General features: G+C 40.5%; 1 protein-coding gene across 2 annotated transcripts in view; it reads left to right on the plus strand.

Annotated features, from left to right (window-relative positions):
• The window catches only part of PHLPP1 (PH domain and leucine rich repeat protein phosphatase 1), a 72092-nt gene extending 50139 nt beyond the window's left edge, over positions 1 to 21953 (plus strand). The window contains exons 9-17 of one of the 2 annotated variants that reach the window (XM_072152698.1): positions 247 to 342; positions 1745 to 1900; positions 4964 to 5164; positions 5992 to 6154; positions 13316 to 13446; positions 15736 to 15852; positions 16459 to 16653; positions 18052 to 18280; positions 19707 to 21953. In XM_072152698.1, coding sequence (XP_072008799.1) covers positions 247 to 342; positions 1745 to 1900; positions 4964 to 5164; positions 5992 to 6154; positions 13316 to 13446; positions 15736 to 15852; positions 16459 to 16653; positions 18052 to 18280; positions 19707 to 20861 — 2443 coding nt within the window. In that variant the 3' untranslated portion in view covers positions 20862 to 21953. Of the gene's footprint in view, positions 1 to 246; positions 343 to 1744; positions 1901 to 4963; positions 5165 to 5991; positions 6155 to 13315; positions 13447 to 15732; positions 15853 to 16458; positions 16654 to 18051; positions 18281 to 19706 lie in introns of both variants that reach the window. The other variant, XM_072152696.1, reaches the window with a different exon arrangement.
• Positions 21954 to 23367: the final 1414 nt, after the last annotated feature.

Below are 23367 nucleotides of genomic sequence, written 5' to 3' on the forward strand. Positions count from 1 at the left end.
AAATGACACCACATGCATGGTTCTACAGCGCACGATATAGGAGTGTGTTAATAGATCCTTCCCCTCCAGCCTTGGAGTCTTATGGATTTTGCATGTGACATGAAGGAGAAAAACTATGGAGGATATTCAAAACCTTACCTGGGATGACTGTGAAATTAAAAGGGAAACTGCTCCTGTTTGTTCCCATTTCTCAGTAACCTATATTCAGTTTTTGCGCTTTCTTAATGACTGCTGTTTTTTTAACAGGAATTGCCTGGACTGCCTGCCTGATTGGGTCTCTGAGAGCAAGAGCCTGGAGGTCCTGGATGTCAGTCATAATCACCTGACTGAACTACCTGCACAGTGAGTATTCTACTTGACTTGCAGACCTGGGAAATAGGTCTTTGTTATGTCTATTTTTAGGTTGAAGAGTATTTTACACAGGACAATGATACTGACATATTTCCAACCACAAGCCAGGCAAACACTTAGACATAAAAATTACCTTTTTTGCCAGCAGATCTACGTGTGTAAGCAAGGAAACTATGCATCTATAGGAACAGGGCTTTGAAATAAATTTTGCAAAAGTGATTGTTTGATGGACACATTCATTTCCATGTGCCAATCATCAGGAGGGGTTTCAATGGTTTAATTCATCTGCTACTTGTCTAAAAGCTGTGGTTATGATGCAAAAAGTGATTTAACATGGTTTAATCCAATAACACTGCTGTGATGTAGAGAGTCCTGTCAGTGTGCAGTCTGGTCCTCTAGTATCTAGCATCCTTTTGTTATATAGTTTAATAACTATCATCCTTTTTGTAGATTCTTCTTTGTTCAATGCCTGCATTTAGACAAGAAATATCCTTGCTGAAAAGTTTGTCCAACCCACATAAATGGGGTAAACTGTCTACATCTCCTAGGGGCGCATTCACACGGCCGTTGCCCGCCGTACCGCAGCACGGCGGTACCGGGGAGAGGAGGAGGAGGTGAGCACTGCTCACCCCGCCCCTCTCCATAGGGATATGTAGCGCACAGCACTGTATGCCGAAAAAAAAAAAATAGGACATGTCTTATCTTTTCACGGCTGTGGATCGGTACGGCGCCGCACGCCCATTGCCGGCAAACGGGGGGCGTATGTATGTCACAGTATATACGTCCCCTGAACGGCCATGTGAATTCAGCCTAAAGCTGTTTTAACATGCAGTATTTTGGTGCTCTTTATGGTATGCTATTGGGTCTTAGTGAAACTCTTAGTGTGATACGGACAACATTTTACAACTTTTGTGGTGTTCTGATAAATTTTTCGTCAGTTATTTTTTCCTTTTATTGATGCAATGTTTACTTCAAAAATAATTACAAGTAATGGCTAACTTATAACAACATTTGTTAGGATTCATAACTTTCCTGAGTCGTCACGGCAATGTAAATTATCTGGTGGTGTCCATTACTTGGCCACAGCCAGCCAGGTCCTGCTTGAGCTCAGCTCTTTAGCTTCGCTGATCACATTGTTTATACCAATAGAATAAGCTTAACGTATGCCAAGTTAAATGGATATATGATGTGAATCTCCCATTGAATGAAGAGATATGTGTGTATTACTGTATATATTTACCATTTGCTTAATTGTACAAATAACGTGGATAACATGGGTGGCTGTAGTTATTTTCCTTTTTCCTATATAGTCCCAAATTCCTTTGGTGTAAACATAAGACGATATCAACACTCTTGTTGATTATTTATTCTTTGCTGTTTTCTTGGCATACAGGTTATTCTGTGCCAGAAGACTGCGGAAATTGCTTGTGGGGTATAATGGACTAAATCGTCTTCCTGAGTGTTTTGAACGTACCCAACTAGAGGTATTGGATGTGCAGCATAACCATCTGCTGGAGCTCCCTGCCAACTTACTGCTGAAGTCAGACAGGTAACGCCATACACCGTAATATACACTCACTGGCCACTTTATTAGGTACACCTGTCCAACTGCTCGTTAACACTTAATTTCTAATCAGCCAATCACATGGCGGCAACTCAGTGCATTTAGGCATGTAGACATGGTCAAGACAATCTCCTGCAGTTCAAACCGAGCATCAGTATGTGGAAGAAAGGTGATTTGAGTGCCTTTGAACGTGGCATGGTTGTTGGTGCCAGAAGGGCTGGTCTGAGTATTTTAGAAACTGCTGATCTACTGGGATTTTCACGCACAACCATCTCTAGGATTTACAGAGAATGGTCCGAAAAAGAAAAAACATCCAGTGAGCGGCAGTTCTGTGGGCGGAAATGCCTTGGTGATGCCAGGGGTCAGAGGAGAATGGGCAGACTGGTTCGAGCTGATAGAAAGGCAACAGTGACTCAAATCGCCACCCGTTACACCCAAGGTAGGCAGAAGAGCATCTCTGAACGCACAGTACGTCGAACATTGAGGCAGATGGGCTACAGCAGCAGAAGACCACACCGGGTGCCACTCCTTTCAGCTAAGAACAGGAAACTGAGGCTACAATTTGCACAAGCTCATCAAAATTGGACAGTAGAAGATTGGAAAAACATTGCCTGGTCTGATGAGTCTCGATTTCTGCTGCGACATTCGGAATTTGGCGTCAACAACATGAAATCATGGATCCATCCTGCCTTGTATCAACGGTTCAGGCTGGTGGTGGTGGTGGTGGTGTCATGGTGTGGGGAATATTTTCTTGGCACTCTTTGGGCCCCTTGGTACCAATTGAGCATCGTTGCAACGCCACAGCCTACCTGAGTATTGTTGCTGACCATGTCCATCCCTTTATGACCACAATGTACCCAACATCTGATGGCTACTTTCAGCAGGATAATGCGCCATGTCATAAAGCTGGAATCATCTCAGACTGGTTTCTTGAACATGACAATGAGTTCACTGTACTCAAATGGCCTCCACAGTCACTAGATCTCAATCCAATAGAGCATCTTTGGGATGTGGTGGAACGGGAGATTCGCATCATGGATGTGCAGCCGACAAATCTGCGGCAACTGTGTGATGCCATCATGTCAATATGGACCAAAATCTCTGAGGAATGCTTCCAGCACCTTGTTGAATCTATGCCACGAAGAATTGAGGCAGTTCTGAAGGCAAAAGGGGGTCCAACCCGTTACTAGCATGGTGTACCTAATAAAGTGGCCGGTGAGTGTAGAATTTGCTCCTTATTCTTATTAGCTTCTTGCAGGCTCAAAGTGTGCTGCCATTTGTACACATGTGTTCAAGGTATTTTTACCGCATGCAGGTAGATAATTTTTCTATTTTGAGACCAAATGAGAAAGATCTGGTGCTCTTTAAATTTCATCATTGAGGCAGACTTTTTTTTTTTTTTTTTTTCTTTCCTGTGAACTTAATAACCAGGAAAGCATGTGATCTATGTTGCTTTGCTTGTCCTTGTCAGGCGCTGCTAGGGTATGCCTGCAATCTATGATTAAATCTATCAATGCCTCCATTCATTCCAAATTTAATTGTAATCTTTACTGTACATTTATTTTTGCACACTTCAGTGGCTTTTTCCTTTTGAGAGGGAAATAAGTCTGACTTATGCATCATCATTGCCACTTTAAGGCTAAAACTTTTATATTCCTTTATATGAGCATTTACAACTCTGTACTCAACTAAACTGTAAAGCGTCTCGGGGGAAGAGAAGAAGTATGCCAAAATGTTTCCTCTTGGCTTCTTTGATGTCCCACAGTTTAAGTACATTATCAAGATAGCAGCTACAGAAGGTAGCTCATGGCAGTGTTAATCACCCAAAGGTGGCTCTTCACAGGACATTTGAATACAGTAGTCTCTTCTGTGTAATTCTGAATCTCCCAGATTATAGAACAAAGGCATTGTGATTATTTCATCGTCCTGCCGTACAGGTTGGTGGCAACTTGTTGTTCTCAATCCACCTGACTTAGGTGACAAGGTGTCACGGAGTTCTGCTGTCTTTGATATCATAACATTTTTGTCTTGACTGTATTCTCTGCTAATGTCTCTCCTTTTTCTGTGTTACAATGGCCGATTTCAAGATGTGCATATATCTTCTCAATGGCATATCAACATATCATTTATAATATGTATTGGAAAATGCAGGCCCTTTGCAGCTACTCTTCTCCTAGAAGTCCTCTGGGTTGTAATCCTTTTTACTTTCTATTGTCACTGCAGAAAACATCCTTTCCCTGGTGTCGGGACTGTATTATGTTACACTAACCGGATGGCAAAAGTGAAATATCCCCTCAAAAGTCATCCCTAAATAATTTTTTGTTTTTTTCACCTCGTTAATTTGATATTTTTGTTAAGCAGACTATAAAGTCTCAGATGACCCTTTGAAACAATGAAGAGGCTGAACCTTCTGTTTAGTGTATTAGCGATGGGGACCACAAACTCTTACACACACACACACACACAACACACAACACACACACCTGGCAACCAATTGGCACACAGTCACATTTTAAGCCTTCAGGACACTTTGTTCCTTTCCCATTTTTGTGGCAATTAAATGTTCGGCGTTACTTTGTGGATTTGATAATTAGATGTTCCTAACCCAGTTGAGGTTATTCGTGTGCACACCAATGGGGGACATATAACCTGGTTTTACCTTGCTTACGCCCCTCACTGCAGTCACCTATGATTGCTTGGCACCAGTTCTCCGCTTTTAGAAAACTCCAGAAAGTGCTTGTGCAAACTGGCCAACCTGGATCTATTCTTTCCGTGCACTCATTGACTTCACTGTTCAGAGCCTCACACGATGCAAGTTCCAACAAGCTGTTGAGAAGTCCTGCTGAAAAATAATTGCTTTACACCTTTTAACTCTTGATAAGCTGATTTGCTTGCCCATGTTGCCAAGACTTTTTTTTATTCATGCACTGTAAATGATAATTAGGTAGAAACCTGTCTATAAAGTAGTTCTTAGGGGTACTAACCTCTATTACTTCCTAAGCCAAGAGTGAATTGTAACTTTTTAACATTTTTGTGCTCCTTGAGCAGTTTACGATGCCTTAATGCTTCTGCCAACAATCTTGAAGTGCTTCCGGCTGCTTCTCTGTCTGAGGAATCACAGAGCTCACTGCAAGAGCTATATGTGACCAACAATAATCTTACTGATAAATGTGTGCCTCTATTAACGGGACATCCCCACCTGAAGATACTGCACATGGCCTTCAACCATCTACAAACCTTTCCTGCAAGGTATGTCTCACTATTAAAATGTGTCTCATAAACTTATAAGCTCCGTTTGTGCTGGCCTGAATACACCTGGGAGCTAACCCACCCTTATCATATAAAGTCATCTCTGTGCTTATGCCATTCCAAACAGCTGATCCATGTGGGCATAGGTGATGCCACACCCCAATGATCAGATTTTGATATTTTGTCAGTTCTATTCAAAATGTTTTGTATAGGTTTCTTCTGAGCATTTTTACTGTTCCTTTAATTAAGAAGTGTAATTTTTTATGAGGTTTTAATTGAACTACAGTTCTGAAGTTCTTTAATGTGTGTGAAAACCATAGCTTCTGTGTAATTGAGAAGGCTTTCTGAAGCTCTGCTCAAAGTTAAAATTTCTTTAATAAAAAATTATTTCAGACTGAAGGAGAGGAGGCTAAAGTTTAACACTTTATATCTAGAAAATATTTCAGTTGACAATTCAGTTCTGTAAGGAGACAAGTCTAGTCAGTGAGTTTTTAATAAAGAAAAGTCTGAGAGTTTCCAGTGCCCTTTAATCCTTCCAGTCAGCTGGCTGTATTGTGTTGAAGGGAAAGCTGATTTAGACAATTTGCCAAAAGCAGAATGGAAGGGAGGAAAAACAAAGGACAAAGAAACATTTTCCTTTTTATAAATTATAGTACAAACCTACTCTTTTTATTTGCAATAAAAATTTTAATTAAGGTGCATTCCATTTTAGAGATTGGCAAACGGTTTCTTTTATTAATTGTTAAATGGGACAGTTGTTTTCATGCACGTCACAATTTCATACATATTTAAATTCCTGTAGTAATGCTTTGTTTATTTTTGTGCAGTAAAATGGCCAAACTGGAGGAACTGGAAGAGATAGATATAAGTGGGAACAAGCTTAAAGCCATACCAACCACCATAATGAACTGCAAGCGTATGCATACAGTCATTGCCCACTCCAATTGTCTGGAAGTCTTCCCAGAAGTTATGCAACTTGCAGAGATTAAGGTCCGTTTTTGTTTTTGAGGATAAAAATATTTTTTGAGGTTGTTCTGTAACACTCGTACACCATTCACAGGATTTGTTTCTAGTTTGTGATTTAATCTGACCTCTCATCAGGGGCTGCCCAAAATTCTGGCACATTAATATTTTTTTATGATGCACAGAATTTTTTACTAGTCCAAAAAGTGCCTTAAAACTGTATGAAACGCATGATACCTTTTTTTTACAAATGACCCCTACTTGTTGTTTACTAGTTACTTCAAGATGATCTGTTTTACTGTTACTACTGATACTACTGTTTAATTTTTCCTATATTTGGATGTCTTGTACTATATTGTATTCCTGTTATACTCTACAATTAGGCACCGGTGTTTGCAAAGGCTAGTGCTCCCTTGGTTTGACCATAGTCAGTCAAGAAGAAAGCTGCTTTCTTCATGTTTGCTCCCTTTCCTGTAATGTGACAGCGGTAGGCTCTTGCAGTTACATTTTGAAGCCGAATACTATAATGTATCCATCTGCTTTATCCACAGAGGAGAAAAGTCACTTCTGTTAAGCTTTTTTTTTTTTTTTTGCCAAATAGAAAACCTGCATGGGTTGTGTAAATAATTCAACTCTTCTGGATAAGGTTGAAAATCCAGCACTGTTTTACATAAAAATTGTAATTGCTTTCCTTGTTTGCCCATGGAAAACGTGCATGCACCATGGATAGGCGTAATTATTTACAAGGTTCAAAACACGTTTTGTTTCCTGCTCAGAAGAGGGAGCCCAAGTGAATTTGTCAGATTTGAGACATAGTATAGAAAAAGAAGCCAAATATGGATTTTTCGTAGGAGAAGAAACAAAAATTTGTAGTAAAAAACAAAACATTTTACTAAAGCCCCTCATCAACTATTTAGATGCTTTTCTCCTATATCCTAAACAAGGGGTCCTCAAACTACGGCCCGCAGGCCACATGCGGCCCGCGGACCCTTTCTACTCGGCCCCCGCCGCGGCACCCCTGCGGTCATTTGTTACCTAGCCTCTGCGAACCCGGGTGCTGTGAGGAGGCCCAATTGACAGCGTGAGGAGACATTGGCTCCTCGCAATGTTAATCACCGCCACAAGAGGTCGCCCTCTCTCCCTGCTCTTCCGGAGCTGACGGGTCAGTCGGATGCGGGGAGAGCAGAAGAGTGGCTACTGAAGGAACACGCTGGTGGGGGGCATACATGAGGGGACATTATACCATGAGGGGACATTATACCATGAGGGGACATTATACCATGAGGGGACATTATACCATGAGGGGGGGGGCATGCATGAGGGGACATTATACCATGAGGGGGGGGGGCATGCATGAGAGGACATTATACCATGAGGGGGGGGGGCATGCATGAGAGGACATTATACCATGTGGGGGGGGGGGCATGCATGAGGGGACATTATACCATGTGGGGGGGGCATGCATGAGGGGACATTATACCATGTGGGGGGGGCATGCATAAGGGGACATTATACCATGAGGGGGAAACGTTTATTATGAGGACATAAATGGGGACGTTTATTATAAGGGAGACATAAATGAGTGGGGAATGTTAATGATGAGGGGGCATGTTTTATACTGAGGGGACATATATGCTCTCCGCCAGTAGTCAATAATTATCCGTATTTTCTTGTAAACTGAAAATCTGGAGAATTCTGAACTTTCCATCACACTTTGGATTGTGGAACAATGAATGCTTAAAACAAAGTGGTTAAAATATCTTCAGGCTAAACATATTGAAGGCACTGTCCAAAAGATAGGAAACACACACGCACATAAACACACACACACGCACATAAACGCGCGCGTTCGCGTGCATACATTCAGCTTTATATATTAGATATATAACTGCCGATTTAAAGGTGCTCCCAATACTGGTCTGGACATTTGCTTCCCAACCCCTTCCTAACCTGTATTTATTGATTTGCAAATGTGACAACCCTGGTCAAACCCCCACAAATCTCATATGGATGACCTATTTCATTTAAAGGGTCATTGATATGTGTATCCTGTTAACGTTAAATAATTGTTGTTTAGTTGACCCATTAATCAGAGTCCTTGCATATCCTTGAATGACCAGGAAATAATTGTGCTTTATTACTGGGTGTATGAGGAGAAATTGGTAACTTGCCCAGGCCATCAGATAATTTGCTAGGCTTTTGCAATTACTGAGTTCAGGACTAAGGCGTTTTTGCTGTTGAACAAACAACTCTTAACCCCTTCCCGACATTTGACGTAATAGTACTGCATCGCGGGAGGTGCGTTCCCGCAAAATGCAGTACTATTACGTCAAGCTTCTGGCGCCGGCTCCTGAACGGAGCCGGCGCCAGAAGCTGCGGGTGTCGGCTATATATTATAGCTGACATCCGCCTCTAACACCCGCGATCGGAGATTTCTCCGATCGCGGGTGTTAACCCCTAACACGCCGCGGTCGCGCTGACCGCGGCGTGTCAGAGGCATTTAAATGTCTATATTACCTGAATCGGACCCCCCCGCGGCGCGTACCGGGGGGGTCCGCTGCTCAGATCGCAGCCCCGGGACTGCCGGTGCCCGGGGCTGCAAGATCTTGATCCGGAAGCCGGGTCCGTGCCTTCTGGCAGGACCCGGCTGTAAGACACTGGGCATGCGCAGCATGCTCAGTGTCTTACATTACACAGTGCAATACATCTGTATTGCACTGTGTAATCTGTAAAAAAGCTTGAACAAGTGATCAGAAGATCACTTGTTCAAGCTTAGATGTAATTACCTGTAAAAATAAATAAATAAAGGTTTTTTACAGTAAAAATAAATAATAAAAGAAAGTGAAAGTCCCCCCAAACACCACATTTCCCTTTACACAAGTAATAAAGTATAAAAAACACTAAATCACGAAAAAACCCCACTTATTTGGTATCGCTGCGTCCGTAACAATCTGTACAATAAATCCTAATCATAATTGGACCCGCTCGGTGAACATGGTAAAAAAAAAAACCCAAAAACTTGCCAAAAATTAAAACTTTTTATCAAATTGCTTTACAAAAAATGTTCTAAAAAGTGATCCGAAAAAGTTACAAGCACCAAAATGATACCAATAAAAAGAGCAACTTGTCACGCAAAAAATAAGCTTACAACCAGCTCCGTAAACCAAAAAATACTATAATTATGCCGCTATAAAAATGGCAATACTAAAACAAATGCAATTTTTTCTATTCTAGTTTTCCTTCAATAAAATTGGAAAAATAAAAATAAAACTATATAAATGAGGTATCACCGTAATCGTAGTGATCCGTAGAATAAAGATAATATATTATTGTTATGCTACAGTGAACAACCCCCCAAAAAAATGCTAAAAATCCAAAACAAGAATTGATGATTTTATTTTCCTCCACACGTAAAAAGTTAATAAAATTGCTTCAATAAGCTAAAAACCCACTAAAATTAAGTTTTTTTTACAGTGCATCTCGTCTCGCAAAAAATAAGCCCTTATTTGTCTAAATTGCTTAAAAAATAAATAAAGATTGTATAGCCTATTCCCAACGAGCGTTGTTATGGAACGGTGCGGCGAGTAGTGACTTTACAACACCGGTCAGGGTAAGACGGCGGCTGTTCACTGATCGGGGTAAGACGGCGGCTGTTCCTGACAGCCATCCATCCTGCCCCATGGACCAGAAGGGTTACGTCCCCCCCACACAACCCCAGTTTATTATCGCTGCTATTGGCTCATCAATTCAGACGAGCCAATAGCAGCGAATTTACTTATGACGTCAGTAATACCGGTCACTATGTCTGTAGACACGGTGATCGGGGCAGGGTGGCGGCTGTTCCTGAAAGCCACCAATTGTGCCTTGCGGTCCAGAGGGGTTTTGTTGCCCCCCTCTGTCCATGTTTGCCGCTATTGGCTGGTCGATTTGGTCCAGCCAAAAGCAGCAATATTCGTCACAATGGGCATCGCTAAGGTGAATAAGAGCAACACTTGGCGATAATTTCCCTACTAAAACGAAGAAAAGCGCTGGCTGTGCACATTGTTCAGATGATGCTGTACAACTCTTACGAGCTGTTCCAATGTGCACGTCCTGCCGTATCATTTCTCCGTTTTCAAGAGAAAGATATTAGGAAACTAATATTGGGACAAGAAGGACGGGGCCCCAGTACCTCTGGTTTAGATGTTTCTGTGTTTTGCCAGGACAGCATTTTCCCGGTGAATTCTGCTGCTTCTAATGATAGGACTCAATAAAGAGTCTGTTCCAAAAGAGGAGTTAGGATGGACACTATATACTAAGGATGGACACTATATACTAAGGATGGACACTATATACTACTAAGAGACCTGCGACAACTCCAGAGTGACAAAAGTTTAGTTGGTCCCTTGATATATACTACCTCCTTATACACTAGACATTCACAATTCACGCCCAACCTATTGTGAATTAATTTCGGTAAAATGAATAATTGTAACAACTGTTATTTCCTGTTGCTCCCTACACCCCTCCATTATTTCATAAGGGGCGCCACATAACGGGCACTGAACTTTCCAGAAATAATTGAAATTTCCATCTTGGACTCCATTGCACATCATATTTGGAAACCACCTATATGTTCAAAATGCTCATTTCACCACGTGTATTACACTACACCACATATTACACCTTGCTAAATTCCCCAAGGGGTGTACATTCAACAATTAGGGTCACTTTTCGGGTTTTCCTCTGTTTTGGTACCACTACGGCTCTCCAAATGCATCCTGACACATGTGAAGGATTTCTTGCAAATTTGGCCTCTAAAAGACAAACATTCCTCTTTTCCTCTACTGTGCGTCCATAAAGCATTTTATATGCACATGTGGGGTACTTCTACACTCGGGAGAAATAGTTTTACACCTTTTTGGGGTTATTTAATATATTATCCCTTGTGGCTTACAAAAATTAGAGGTAAAGTGACATTTATAGGAAAATTTTCACCTTTTTAATGATTAGGGCCTAATTGGATCATTCACCTGTAGGGGCAAATACATATTTTACACATTGCAAAATTCTCTAAGGGGTGTGCATTCAAAGATTAGGGTCACTTTTCGGATTCTTATCTGTTTTATACCACTAGGGTTCTCCAAATGCATGTCAAACATTTCTGTCAAATCTGGCTTCTAAAAGGCAAACATTCCCCTTTCCTTTTACTGTGCGCCCATACAACATTTTATATACACATGTGGGGTACTTCTACACTTGAGAGAAATAGGTTTAGACATTTTGAGGGGTTATTACATTTTTTTATCCCTTGTGGCTATATAAAATTAGGAGTAAAATGACCTTTATAGGAAAATGTTCACCTTTTATCTATTTAAGTCCTAATTAAATCAAACACCTTTACGGACAAATACACATATTACACCTTGCTAAATTCTCTAAGGGGTGTGCTTTCCAAAATGGTGATACTTGTTGGGGTTCCGCTCTGTTTTGGTACCACTACGGCTCTCTAAATGCATGCTGACACATGTAAAGGATGTCTGTCAAATTTGGCTTCTAAAAGGCCAATGCCCCTCTTTCCCTTCTGAGCTTCACTGCGTACCCATACAACATTTTATTTGCATGTGTGGGGCAATTTTATACTCGGGAGAAATGCTAGTACACATTTTTTGGGGTTGTTTCATCTTTAATGCCTTATGGGTTACAAAAATTAGCCATAAAAGTGACTTTTTTTGGAAAATGTTCACTTTTTTCCTTTTAGGGACCTTATTGAAGCAAACACCTGTAGGGGAAAATACACATATCACACCTTGCTGAATTCTCCAAAGGGTGCACTTTCCAAAATGGTGACACTTGTTGGGGTTCCCCTCTGTTTTGGTACCACTAGGGCTCTCCAAATGCATCCTGACACATGTAAAGGATGATTGTCAAATCTGGCTTCTAAAAGGCCAAAGCCCCTCTTTCCCTTCTGAGCCCTACTGTGCACCCATACAACACTTTATATGCAAAAGTGGTGCAGTTCTGTGCTTAGGAGAAATAGTTTTACACATTTATGGGGTTGTTTTATCTTTTATCCCTTGTGGCTTACAAAAATTTGGGGTAAAAGTGACTTTTTTGAGAAAATGTTCACCTTTTTTCACTTTTGGGGCCTAATTGAATCAAACACCTGTTGGGGAAAATACACAAATTACACGCTGCTAAACTCTCCAAGGGGTGTACTTTCCAAAATGGTGTCTCATGTTGGGGCTTTTCTCTGTTTTGGTACCATTATGGCTCTCCAAATGCATCCTGACACATGAAAACTTTTTCAGCCATATTTGCCCTGCAAAAACGAAACAACGCTCTTTCCCTTCCAGGTGCCCCCCTGTGCCCGTACAGCAGTGTACAGTGACAAAATGGGTATTGGCATACTCAGGAGGAATTGACCTAAACATTGTAAAATGCATTTTCCTTTTTAACCTATTGTGAAGGTGCAAATTTTAGTGTTCAATGAATCTATAGTGAGATAAAATTACATTTCTCTAATTTCACTTTCATTTATCTTTCACCCTCATGAAACGCTCAAAGGGTTAACAAAATTCCCAAAGGTTGTTTTGAATATTTTGAGGGGTGTAGTTTCTAAAATGGTGTCATTTGTGGGGGTTTTCTGTCATGTGGGCCTTATAAAGTCACTTCTAACTAAATTGACCCTCCAAAAGTAGGTTTTGATGATTTTTGTGAAAATCTGAAAAATTGCACCTAAAGTTATAAGCCTCCTAACATCCTAAATAAAGGAAAAGATGTTTGAAAAATGATGCCAAGTTAAAGCAGACATATGGAAAATGTTAGTTATCAAGTTATTTTAGTGATATGACCCACTTTCCAAAAAGTAGAAAATTTTGAATTTGGAAAACATTGTTTTTCTCAAAATTTTTGCCAAATTTCCATTTATTTCATAAAGAAATACTAAATATATTGATTACATTTCTCAACCAGCATGAAGTACAATGTGTCACGAAAAAACAATCTCAAAATCAACTGGATATGTTAAAGCGTTCCAAAGTTATAACCACTTAAATAGACACATGTCAGATTTTAAAAAATGGGCCGTGTCAGGAAGGTGAAAAGTGGCTTCAGCGTTAAGGGGTTAAATCAGTAGATTTCTTAAAACGGAGATGTTTGTTTGTGTCACAACATTGTTTACTTTAATCATTATCTTTCTTTCTACAGTGTGTGGACTTGAGTTGCAATGAACTAACTGAAATTACTTTACCTGAGAACCTGCCTCCCAAATTACAAGAATTAGACCTGACTGGCAATGCACGGCTACTGCTGGACCACAAAACCCTGGAGCTGCTTAAGTGAGTAGCCTTGTTCATGTGTTTTTCCAATTGCCCCAAGATTGTATTGAAATTGCACATAAAAGGGGCCACGGATATTCTGTCAAAAGCCACAGGCGACATTCCTTATTGTAGCAGCACCTGTGGGAAGTGGGTTGTTCATGATCATTTTGGATCAGTGATATTATGGCAAACAGTAAGATCTACTAAAAGACTTAAAACCGATATTATTTGCTCCATATCTATAAGGACTCAGAGGATCCCAACTCATACAGACTGGTATACATCAGTATATATACTTTTTAATGCTTTATTTTTCATTACAAATAAAAATAAAATGGGTGATTTGGGACTCAAAGCCATGTAAAAAAATTTCTTTAAAAAGTTAGACCTCCTGCCCGGACTGCTCTGAGCCTGTGTTGGTCTTTCAGTAAAGTCAGGGTGTATTACGTGTTTTCAATATCAGGAGCACCAGAAATCATCTTTGTGTATTAGCCTTAGAATGACACAATTTGATTTAACGCGATTCATTTAAGTGGACGGATAAACGACTTTTTATTTAAAGGGAACCTGTCATCCTCATTAACCCCCATAAAACCACCCATAGTACCTTGTCCTTACATTTGTAAGACTTCATGATGTTTATCTCGTGCACTGCACATGTGGGAGATCTCCATTAGCCGGAGAGGACCATTGAGAGGCGGAGGTGTGGGGGGTCCAGATGTCGGGCAGGAGGCTGGGTTGTTTGGCTGCTTGGTCCAGGTGTCCCAACTTCGTCATAGCATCTTAGCCAGGAAATAAAATAAAATTAGAATTTAAAGCCTGCTGTGGAAGGCGGTAAAAACACTTCATGAAGACTTATAAATGCAAGGACAATGTGCTGTGAGTGTTTTTTGGGGGGTTAATAAGGTGACAGGTTACTTTTAATTTTTTTTTATTTTAAATATGAGCCTTTGGGTGATGTATGTGGCTGCATACCTATATAGTAGTGCCCATCAGAAGTATACATCCAGGAATTCTCATGTCATACATCTGCAATGGACACACTAAATTATGTGTATTATAAGAGCACAAATGTCACACTGTTTTTAAAATGTGTTATAATTTTAACCACCTGAAATTTATCTCTTTGTGGAGAATTTTCCTTCTTCCTTGTAAGATCTTCTCCTTTGTAGCTAATTCATGGGTGAATGAGTTGCATAATAGTGTGACATGTATAGACTTATATAATTGCACACATTGGCTCATGGGAAGTTGCTTTGGAAACATTAAAGGTCACCTCTGAGGAATGTGCAATGGTCACAGAACTTCTTGGTCATAGTTTTTGATACTGTATGTGGTGCAGAACAATCAAAAGCGGTTTCATACAGGACTAGGCTCTCCTATTATGCCATTTTTTAGAGACTGCTTACAATCATAGTATAATATACTGATATCTTGAAACTGCTTACATAGGTTATATTAAATGTTGAATGCATGTGAATTTCCAAATACTGTGACTATTGCAGAGTGTAAAATTAGCCTTTTATGAAAAAAAAAAAATAAAAACTTTGTGATGACCTGACACATTTAAATTGGCAATTGAAGCTGTAATATATATTGCAGGCATTGGTTTTACATGTCAGTCTCTCTACTTGAACAAATATCCTCTGATTGTACTGAAAACATATACAGGCGGTACCCTACTTAAGGACACTGGACTTACAGACGACCCCTAGTTAAAGACGGACCCTTCTGCCCACTTTGACATCTGGTGAAGCGGTCTGGATGCTTTACTTCAGTCCCAGGCTGCAATTATCAGCTGTAAAGTGTTTTTAATGAAGCTTTATTGATAATCTTTGGTCCCAGTACAGCAAAAAAATTTGTCTGGAGCTACAATAATAAAATATACAGTTTCGACTTCCATACAAATTCAACTTAAGACCAAACCTATGGTCCCTATCTTGTATGTAACCCGAGGACTGTCTGTATATCACAAATCAGTTTATTCTATGTATCAGTATTTATAAGTTCCTTTTAATAATGTAAAAGTATAGCTGTAATATTGAAGAGGTATGCTCATCTGTTGCAGGCTGAGAGCTTGACTATTTTCTGAACTGCTGTAGACATGTGTAGAGATCCATGCAGCGCAGCCACCTGACAATTCACAGCTGTCACAAAGCGTTTGTCAGGGCTTCTTCCATTTCCTAATAGGCTTATATCTATTGCACGTTTGTGATGTGCTCTGTGTATAGTGTAATAAATGCAATGTGTTATCCAGAATGTAAGTGTTTTGCGATCTCACTTATGGTTTTTCTTGCTCTATAGCAGTAACATCCGATGTTTTAAAGTAGACCAGCCCTCATGTGGATTCTCTGCCAATGAAGCCTCTGGAGCACCCGCTGTATGGAGCCATGGATACACCGAGGCTTCAGGAATGAAGAATAAGTATGTCCTGAATTTATTAAATTATCTCCATTTTAGTAGTTTTGTCTTCGCACAAGTAGTCTGGAGGGGCTATGCTTGTTAAGCGAATAAGAATCGTTTCACTTTGTACGACAGAAATAGTTTCTCACGTGAAACTTGAGTTGGGGACTTTAAAAGCGGACACAGGCGCTACGTCACACTGTATCCCGTCCTTTACCCTCAGCCTTTGTTAGTTTCCGTTGCTATGAGACTTCTGTAAGTGATGCGAGCTGCCTTTACAGCGCAGAATTGAACACTGCTCCTGCAAGTGTCCCACATTACATCCTCATTCATTGGGGGCTGAAAGGTTTTGCTTTCAAGTGTCTGCACGGAGTGATGTCATCCATGAGGAATGTTAACTGCTAGTCTGCCATCTGCTAAACACTTTCTCACAGTCCTTTTCCCACAGAACCCATTCTTGCATATTTTATTCTTGAAGTTGAATCATTTTAAGTTATGTCTAAAATTTTACTTGTCTTTTTGCTTTCACCTTGGTTTGTAATATAACTTGGCATAAAAGCGACTACAGTGTTAAACTCTACAACTGTCTCTTTTTTTTCTTTTTTTTTTTTTTTTTTTACTTTCCAGGCTTTGTGTTGCTTCCCTCTTGGTTAACAACTTCTGTGATAATCGTGAAGCAGTATACGGTGTTTTTGATGGCGAACGCAATGTAGAAGTGCCCAGTTTGCTTCAATGTACCATGTGTGATATCTTGGCTGATGAGTTGCAAAAAACCAAAAGCGAGGAGGAATACATGGGTAATACCTTCCTTGTAATGCAGAGGTAAATGGCAAACATGAGCGCACAACCTCAAGTCCCTTGAAACTGCTCTGGGTGATAAATTGAATGACTTAACTTGAATTGGCCTCTGAATGGGTGTTTTTGGAAGTATAAAATAAATGTTGGCGCAGGCACTGGGAATTCCTCTTTTAGGCCTCATTGCCCTCCAGAGTGATGGAATACTAATATATGCCTAACCCCAAGGTGGAGCCAGCAACTGAGCTGGGAGAAGCAATTGATTCCAGTGCGAGACTCCATGCAAAAAAGGTTTTAAATCCAAAAAACTTTGTTCTTTTTTCATGTGCTCATGAATTTTTAACGATATGGATTAAAGTTTTGGATTTTAAAACTTTTTTTTCCTGGAGTCCTGCACTGGAATCAATGGCTTCTCGTCTATTTGTCTCACTTGGAATGGCCCAACTGTTATTCCGTCCTTGCACAGACTATTTCTACAGCGAAATCTGCAATCACTCGGTGAGCTGGAAACAAAAGTTTTTCTTTTACCGCATATACTCGTGTATAAGCCGAGTTTTTCAGCACAAAAAATGTGCTGAAAAACCTCACTTCGGCTTATACACGAGTCAATTAAAAAAATAAATTTTAATACTCACCCTCCGGTGCCCGGATCCACCGGCGGCGGCTCCCGAAGTTCAGCACATTAAATAAATAAACTTGGTTCTCACCTTCCGGCGATACTCACCCCCGATCCACGGCGCCGGCTTCCGATCCTCGTTGGTGGCTTTCGATCCCCGGCTGCGGATGTCTTCTTTCTTCTTTTGCCGGCGGAGTCGCGTCCATGCGATCTCCCCGCCAGCGCTTACTATGATGCAGCGGTGTGACGTCATCAGCGGCGACACCGCCGCATCATAGTGAGCGCCGCCGGGGAGATCGCATGGACGCTCCTCTGCCAGCAAGTGAAGACAGAAGACGCTGCCGGGGATCGAGAGCCACCGCAGAGGATCGGGGGTGAGTATCGCCGGAAGGTGAGAATTAAGTTTATTTTTTTAAATGTGCCCAACATACATGGGGGCGGGCTGGCTGTATACATGGGGGCGGGCTGGCTGTATACATGGGGGCGGGCTGGCTGTATACCACACCCTCGGCTTATACTCAAGTCAATAGGTTTTCCCAGTTTTGGTGGTAAAATTAGGGGTCTCGGCTTATACTCGGGTTGGCTTATACTCGAGTATATACGGTATAACTGAGCTGGAAGGTTGTTTGTCCAGCCTCTGGAAGTTTCTGTGTTTCATTGGGGACAACATAAAAAGATAAGGGGCACAGAGAAATACATAGGATGCAACAAAAGGCTGGGGGGGGCTACAAAGCTGGGGCATAAAAAAAAGATGATGCAACAGTTAAGATTTTACTTTACTCTTAACCTTAAATTTCTTTTAATTGCAGGAAGCTGGGTACTGCGGGCCAGAAACTTGGAGGTTCTGCTGTTCTGTGCCACATAAAGCATGATCCACTGGACCCCGGAGGATGTTTTACACTGACCTCTGCCAATGTTGGCAAATGCCATACTGTGCTTTGCAGGGATGGGAAACCACTCAACCTCTCCAAAGCTTACACTGTTGGTTGTGATGAAGAACTGAAGCGCGTGAAGCAGCATAAGGCAATTATCACAGAGGTAAGAAAATCTCATTATAGCTTCAGGATAGCCACACATAAGCATTAAAAATGAGCATTCTTTAACACATGAAACAATAAAATTACACCTAAAGGAGGGCAGGATAATAGGTACTTACCGCTGACACTCCTACTGCTATCAGGAGGGGCTGTTCAGCCAATTACTGGTTGGGGTGGTCACCCACCTCAAACCATGTTTCGGGGTCTTTCCTCTTCCAGTGTTTTCAATGTCCAATATCACAACCATTTATTATTATTCTGCTGGCTCCTTTAGGTGTCATTTTACTGGACAGTCTATTTTACATTGCATTTATATTTCTGTTCCCCTACCTATGTAATATGCAGTGTATACTGTCCCATGGCCATGTTGGTAGTATTTGTAATGTTTATCTTTGTCCAAATGCTTGAACGTTACAGAGCTGAACATGATATGAATGTAATGATGCTTGCAACATTATTCTAAAGAATAGTCAAAGTTATAAGATTTGTATAGTTAAAGTAGGTGCATGGGAAGCGAAAGCGGCGCTGATTGCACACCCCTTCGCTTACAATACCTGGTTACGTTATCATTAAAGTACGTGCACGTCTTGTTTTAGACCTCTTGTCTGTAGATGTCACCTTGCATTATATTCCACTTTAGAAAACACGTTTTGCTGTTATTTGCCAGCATGGTGTGAGGTGTAAGCTGAGAGCTCTGCTGACATTTCTATGACCCTTGAAATAGGAAGGGTTTCATGAGATGTAAATGAAATGTCAGTGCTATTGGGATTTGTTGTTACAGGCCTGGGATCTGAGAGGTTCAGCACGATTTGAATAAGTGGCTCGTCCTGTGCTAATGTCCCAGCATCACAGAAAAGTTCTCATTCATCCCTTCCTCCTTTGTGAAGCTATTTTCTTCTCTCTTGCCATCATGAAAAAAAAAAATCACCCCCCCCCTTCATCCCTTGCAAAAAGTAATTGGAGCATAAATAACCCTGAACTGCAGATGGCTGGATAAAGCTGCTTTCTAAAATGGCATCCACTTCTTGCTTTAATGCTTGTTTTTAACCCCTACACTGCAGAAATTTCGACTCCCAAATAAAGGCGTTGATTTCATGGAAGTGCCCTGTAAAATAACCCATGCTGAGAATAATAGCACATTTAGTCTCTATTTTTGATGCAGTCTTTAGTTTAACATTTTTTAATGCTACAAATATCCTTATTACAAAAAAAAAAAAAATCAGCTTTACAAAAGATAAAGCCAAATTGCCAGTGTTGCTATATGTATATTGAACTGTAGTTGACATCTACACAAGGGCAAGCTATGTTGTGTTAATGAAAGGTTAACTTATATGATTATTGATAGAATCTATATTCCCTGGATTTTATTATTTTACTTTTTATTAGGTTAATTATGTTTGTTTGGTTTTTTTTTTGTTTTTTTTCAGGATGGGAAGGTGAATGGGGTGACTGACTGCACACGTATCTTGGGATATACTTTCCTCCATCCAAGTGTTACTCCAAGGCCTCATGTACAATCTGTTGCCCTAACTCCTCAAGATGAGTTCTTCATTCTTGGAAGCAAAGGTTTATGGGATAGCATATCAGAGGAAGAGGCAATTGAGACCATACGGAATGTGCCAGATGCTCTGGCAGCTTCAAAAAAATTGTGTAGCCTAGCTCAAAGTTATGGATGCAGTGGGAGCTTGTGTGCTGTAGTTGTACAGCTAAATGTTACTGAAGATTGTGTTTGCTGTTGTGAACTCAATGGTGGGATTCCTCCTCCTAGTCCTGGCATCTTTACACCTTCCGTCAATGTTGTCATTAAGGACCGAGCTCCAGAAAGTTTAGGTATGCCATCTTCTAGCAGTGGCCTAGCCTCTGAAATAAGCAGTGAGATATCCACCTCTGAGATGAGCAGTGAAGTTGGGTCCACTGCCTCTGATGAACCCCCTGCAGTTTCTCTTCATGAGAATGGAGTTGGCACTGTAGGATGCCCTAGTGAGCAGCGATGTACACTACATCCTGTTTGCCTATCAAGTTCCTTCCAACGTCAGCTGTCTAGTGCCACTTTCTCCAGTGCCTTCTCGGACAATGGTCTTGACAGTGAAGATGAGGAACCCATTGAAGGTGTGTTTTCCAATGGCAGCAGGGTTGAGGTAGAAGTAGACATTCATTGCTCCCAATCCAAAAATGGTAGAATACCTGCACCTCTACCTGTGCAAGAGCCTAGTGATGAGGGCATTGTTGTAAGCGCCAACGAAGATGATCTTGCCACATTAAGTAAGAGGCAGGACTTCTCCTCCAATACACTTGGTCGTCAGAGAAGAGCAAATGGATCAGTGGCACCTTCTGAGAAGAGTCACAACTTGATTGAAATTGCTGGGGATGCGCCATTGCGAAAGACAGGTGGTTATTTTGCGGCACCTGCCCAACCAGATCCTGATGATCAGTTTATTATCCCTCCAGAACTAGAGGAGGAAGTAAAGGAGATTATGAAGCAACATCAGGAGCAGCAGCAACAACAGCAGCAACTGCAGCTTCAGGAGCACAGGCAATATCAAATGGACCAGTTACCAGACTACTATGATACACCTCTATGACACTTTCATTCTTTGTTGAATATGTTTTAGTAAGACTCCATGAGCTTCCCTTGCTCCTTTTCCAATGATATGGGAAAAGCTGGATTTTAGGTGGTACTTTATTTTCCTTCAAGCATCTGTGCCCAAATTCCTTTAAATCCTTAGAAACCACCTGTTTCCTTCTACTCCTCCTCTTATTCATTCTCATCACTTACAATATTTCCCCTTTTCTTTAATTTCCTCTAACTCTTTAACAACCATCTTTTAATCATTTTTTCCGTAACATATCATGTTTAAGGAGATTACATTTTGAAGAAGATTTTGATGAAAAGAAATTTAATATATTGCAGAGAAACAAATACAGATTTGTAATATTTTTAATAAAAGAATAGTTTTGTTTATTTCGAATAACAAAGCCGTGTGGCAATGGTATAGACTTGTAACATAAAGTGAGATGTGTACTGACTGCTGTTGGGGAAGTGCTAGACATTTGTAGATCAATATGACTTTAACTCTTAGGAGTTGCTTAATCTTTCCGGTGACCTTAAATCACTGAATTTCACTAATTTTCTCTGAGAGAACAGTTGATTAGGAATTATGATTACTTCAGTGCTGGAAGAAACCTGCCAGGTAAATAAGGTGGTTTCTCCTAGCAGGTGAAGGGTCAGTGTATATAGCTTGTGTATTGTATAGTATTCATATTGATACGCCATGTGGTGCTGCAGCCATCAGAAGGTTGTTTTTGCTAGATAATTGCACCAGGAGTATCTTTCTCTGCTGATGGGGAGATTTAATATATTTTTTAGCTTCAAGAAGAAACAACCAGCAAAAAATTGCTACAAATTGAAGATGTTTTATATCAATAAAGCCCACGGTTTATTTTAAATGGCTGTGATAAAAAAAATGTGATGTTTCTGGAAAAAAAAGATCAAAATCCGCTGGACCATGTTTTCCCTCCGTTTTTAAGACTGTGTTCTGTATTGCTGCAACCACAATCCAGCATGATTGTATAAAGCTCACTTAGATTCAGCTTACCAAGACTTATATCATTGCTGAATGCACAAATGAAAATGTCGTCGATTTTGGTATAATAAACAACAAACTTTACAAGTAGCAGCACGTGGTTTCGCTTCTGTATTTTCTGACTGATGTGGATGTGATCCCTGCACAGATTAAACTAGAGTTATTTCTGTATTTTCACTCACATTTCTCAAATTTTTCTATGAATGTTTTCTATGAACGAAAAAGGTTTGTGATTATGAATTGTGTATATTATAATACAATACCCATCGCATTACATTGTGTGCCATAGCTGGCTATCATTACATTACTACTTTCTTACTGAATAGATAGGGCACACCCACAATTTATGGGACAGTGTAGTTTAGAGATGCAACCTTTCAAGACCACTTTTGATATATCAGTAACTGTCAGTATTTTTACATGTAGATATGTTAAGGAATGGTGATATTAGCTTATAAGATCAACAGTGTGATCAGGTCATTATTTTTCTTGCCATGATAACTATTTAAATGCAGGCAGAATGGGAGGCATAATTGCAGCTACTGAAGAAGTAGCTAGTGCTCCAAATGGTGTTTCACAAATGGAGTGGCCGGGAAGAACATTGTGTAGTACTGCTTTTATTATCCATCAATCGCCACAGTTTATTTGGAGTCGGAGATGTGCTGGACATTGGTAAGCTTTTTTTTTTTTTTTTTGACAAACCACATTAGGCAGCTAAATGTCTATCTATTCAGTTGAAGACTTTCTAGAACCGTAAGTGTACTGGTCGGCTATATGAACTGTGAACAACCGGCGCAGTTGGGACCTCTGGACATAGCAGAGCGCACACTATAACCTCAATGAGCAGCTGAGATGGAACAGCACTGGTAAGAGGAAACCAATATTCATTAAGAATAGATGAACAGCTTCTGCATAAATAACCTGACCCATGTGAATTGGCGATATTGATAACTTAGACATTAATCCAATTCCAGACAAATATATGGGATTTATGGTGCCACCACAAATCTTGTACAGAATCCTTCATTGACACAGTTCTATTTGTGACTTTCTGTTCAATAAACTTTATTGAAAGATAACATATGACAAAACTCAAGGCATAGCCAGTATATCAGGTACATGCTGTGTCTATACATTTCCTTACAACGTGAGAAATGGGCGCAAAATAACTATCAATTCGGTAATATCATTCAAGAGTGTTCTTGTCTGAGGTAAACAATATTTAGGACAACATAAAGATTATTTCTGTTCATGTAAAGCATATACCGTATATGCCGGCGTATAAGACGACCTGGTGTATAAGACGACCCCCCTACTTTCCTGTTTAAAATATAGAGTTTAAGATATATTCGCCGTATAAGACTACCCCTTTTCCAACGCATACAGTAGTATACAGCACAGCCCCCAGTAGTATACAGCACTGTCCCCAGTAGTATACAGCACTGTCCCCAGTAGTATACAGCACAGCCCCCAGTAGTATACAGCACAGCCCCCAGTAGTATAC

Source organism: Engystomops pustulosus, chromosome 5, assembly GCF_040894005.1.
Source record: "Engystomops pustulosus chromosome 5, aEngPut4.maternal, whole genome shotgun sequence".
In the NCBI taxonomy this organism is placed as follows: Eukaryota; Metazoa; Chordata; class Amphibia; order Anura; family Leptodactylidae; genus Engystomops; species Engystomops pustulosus.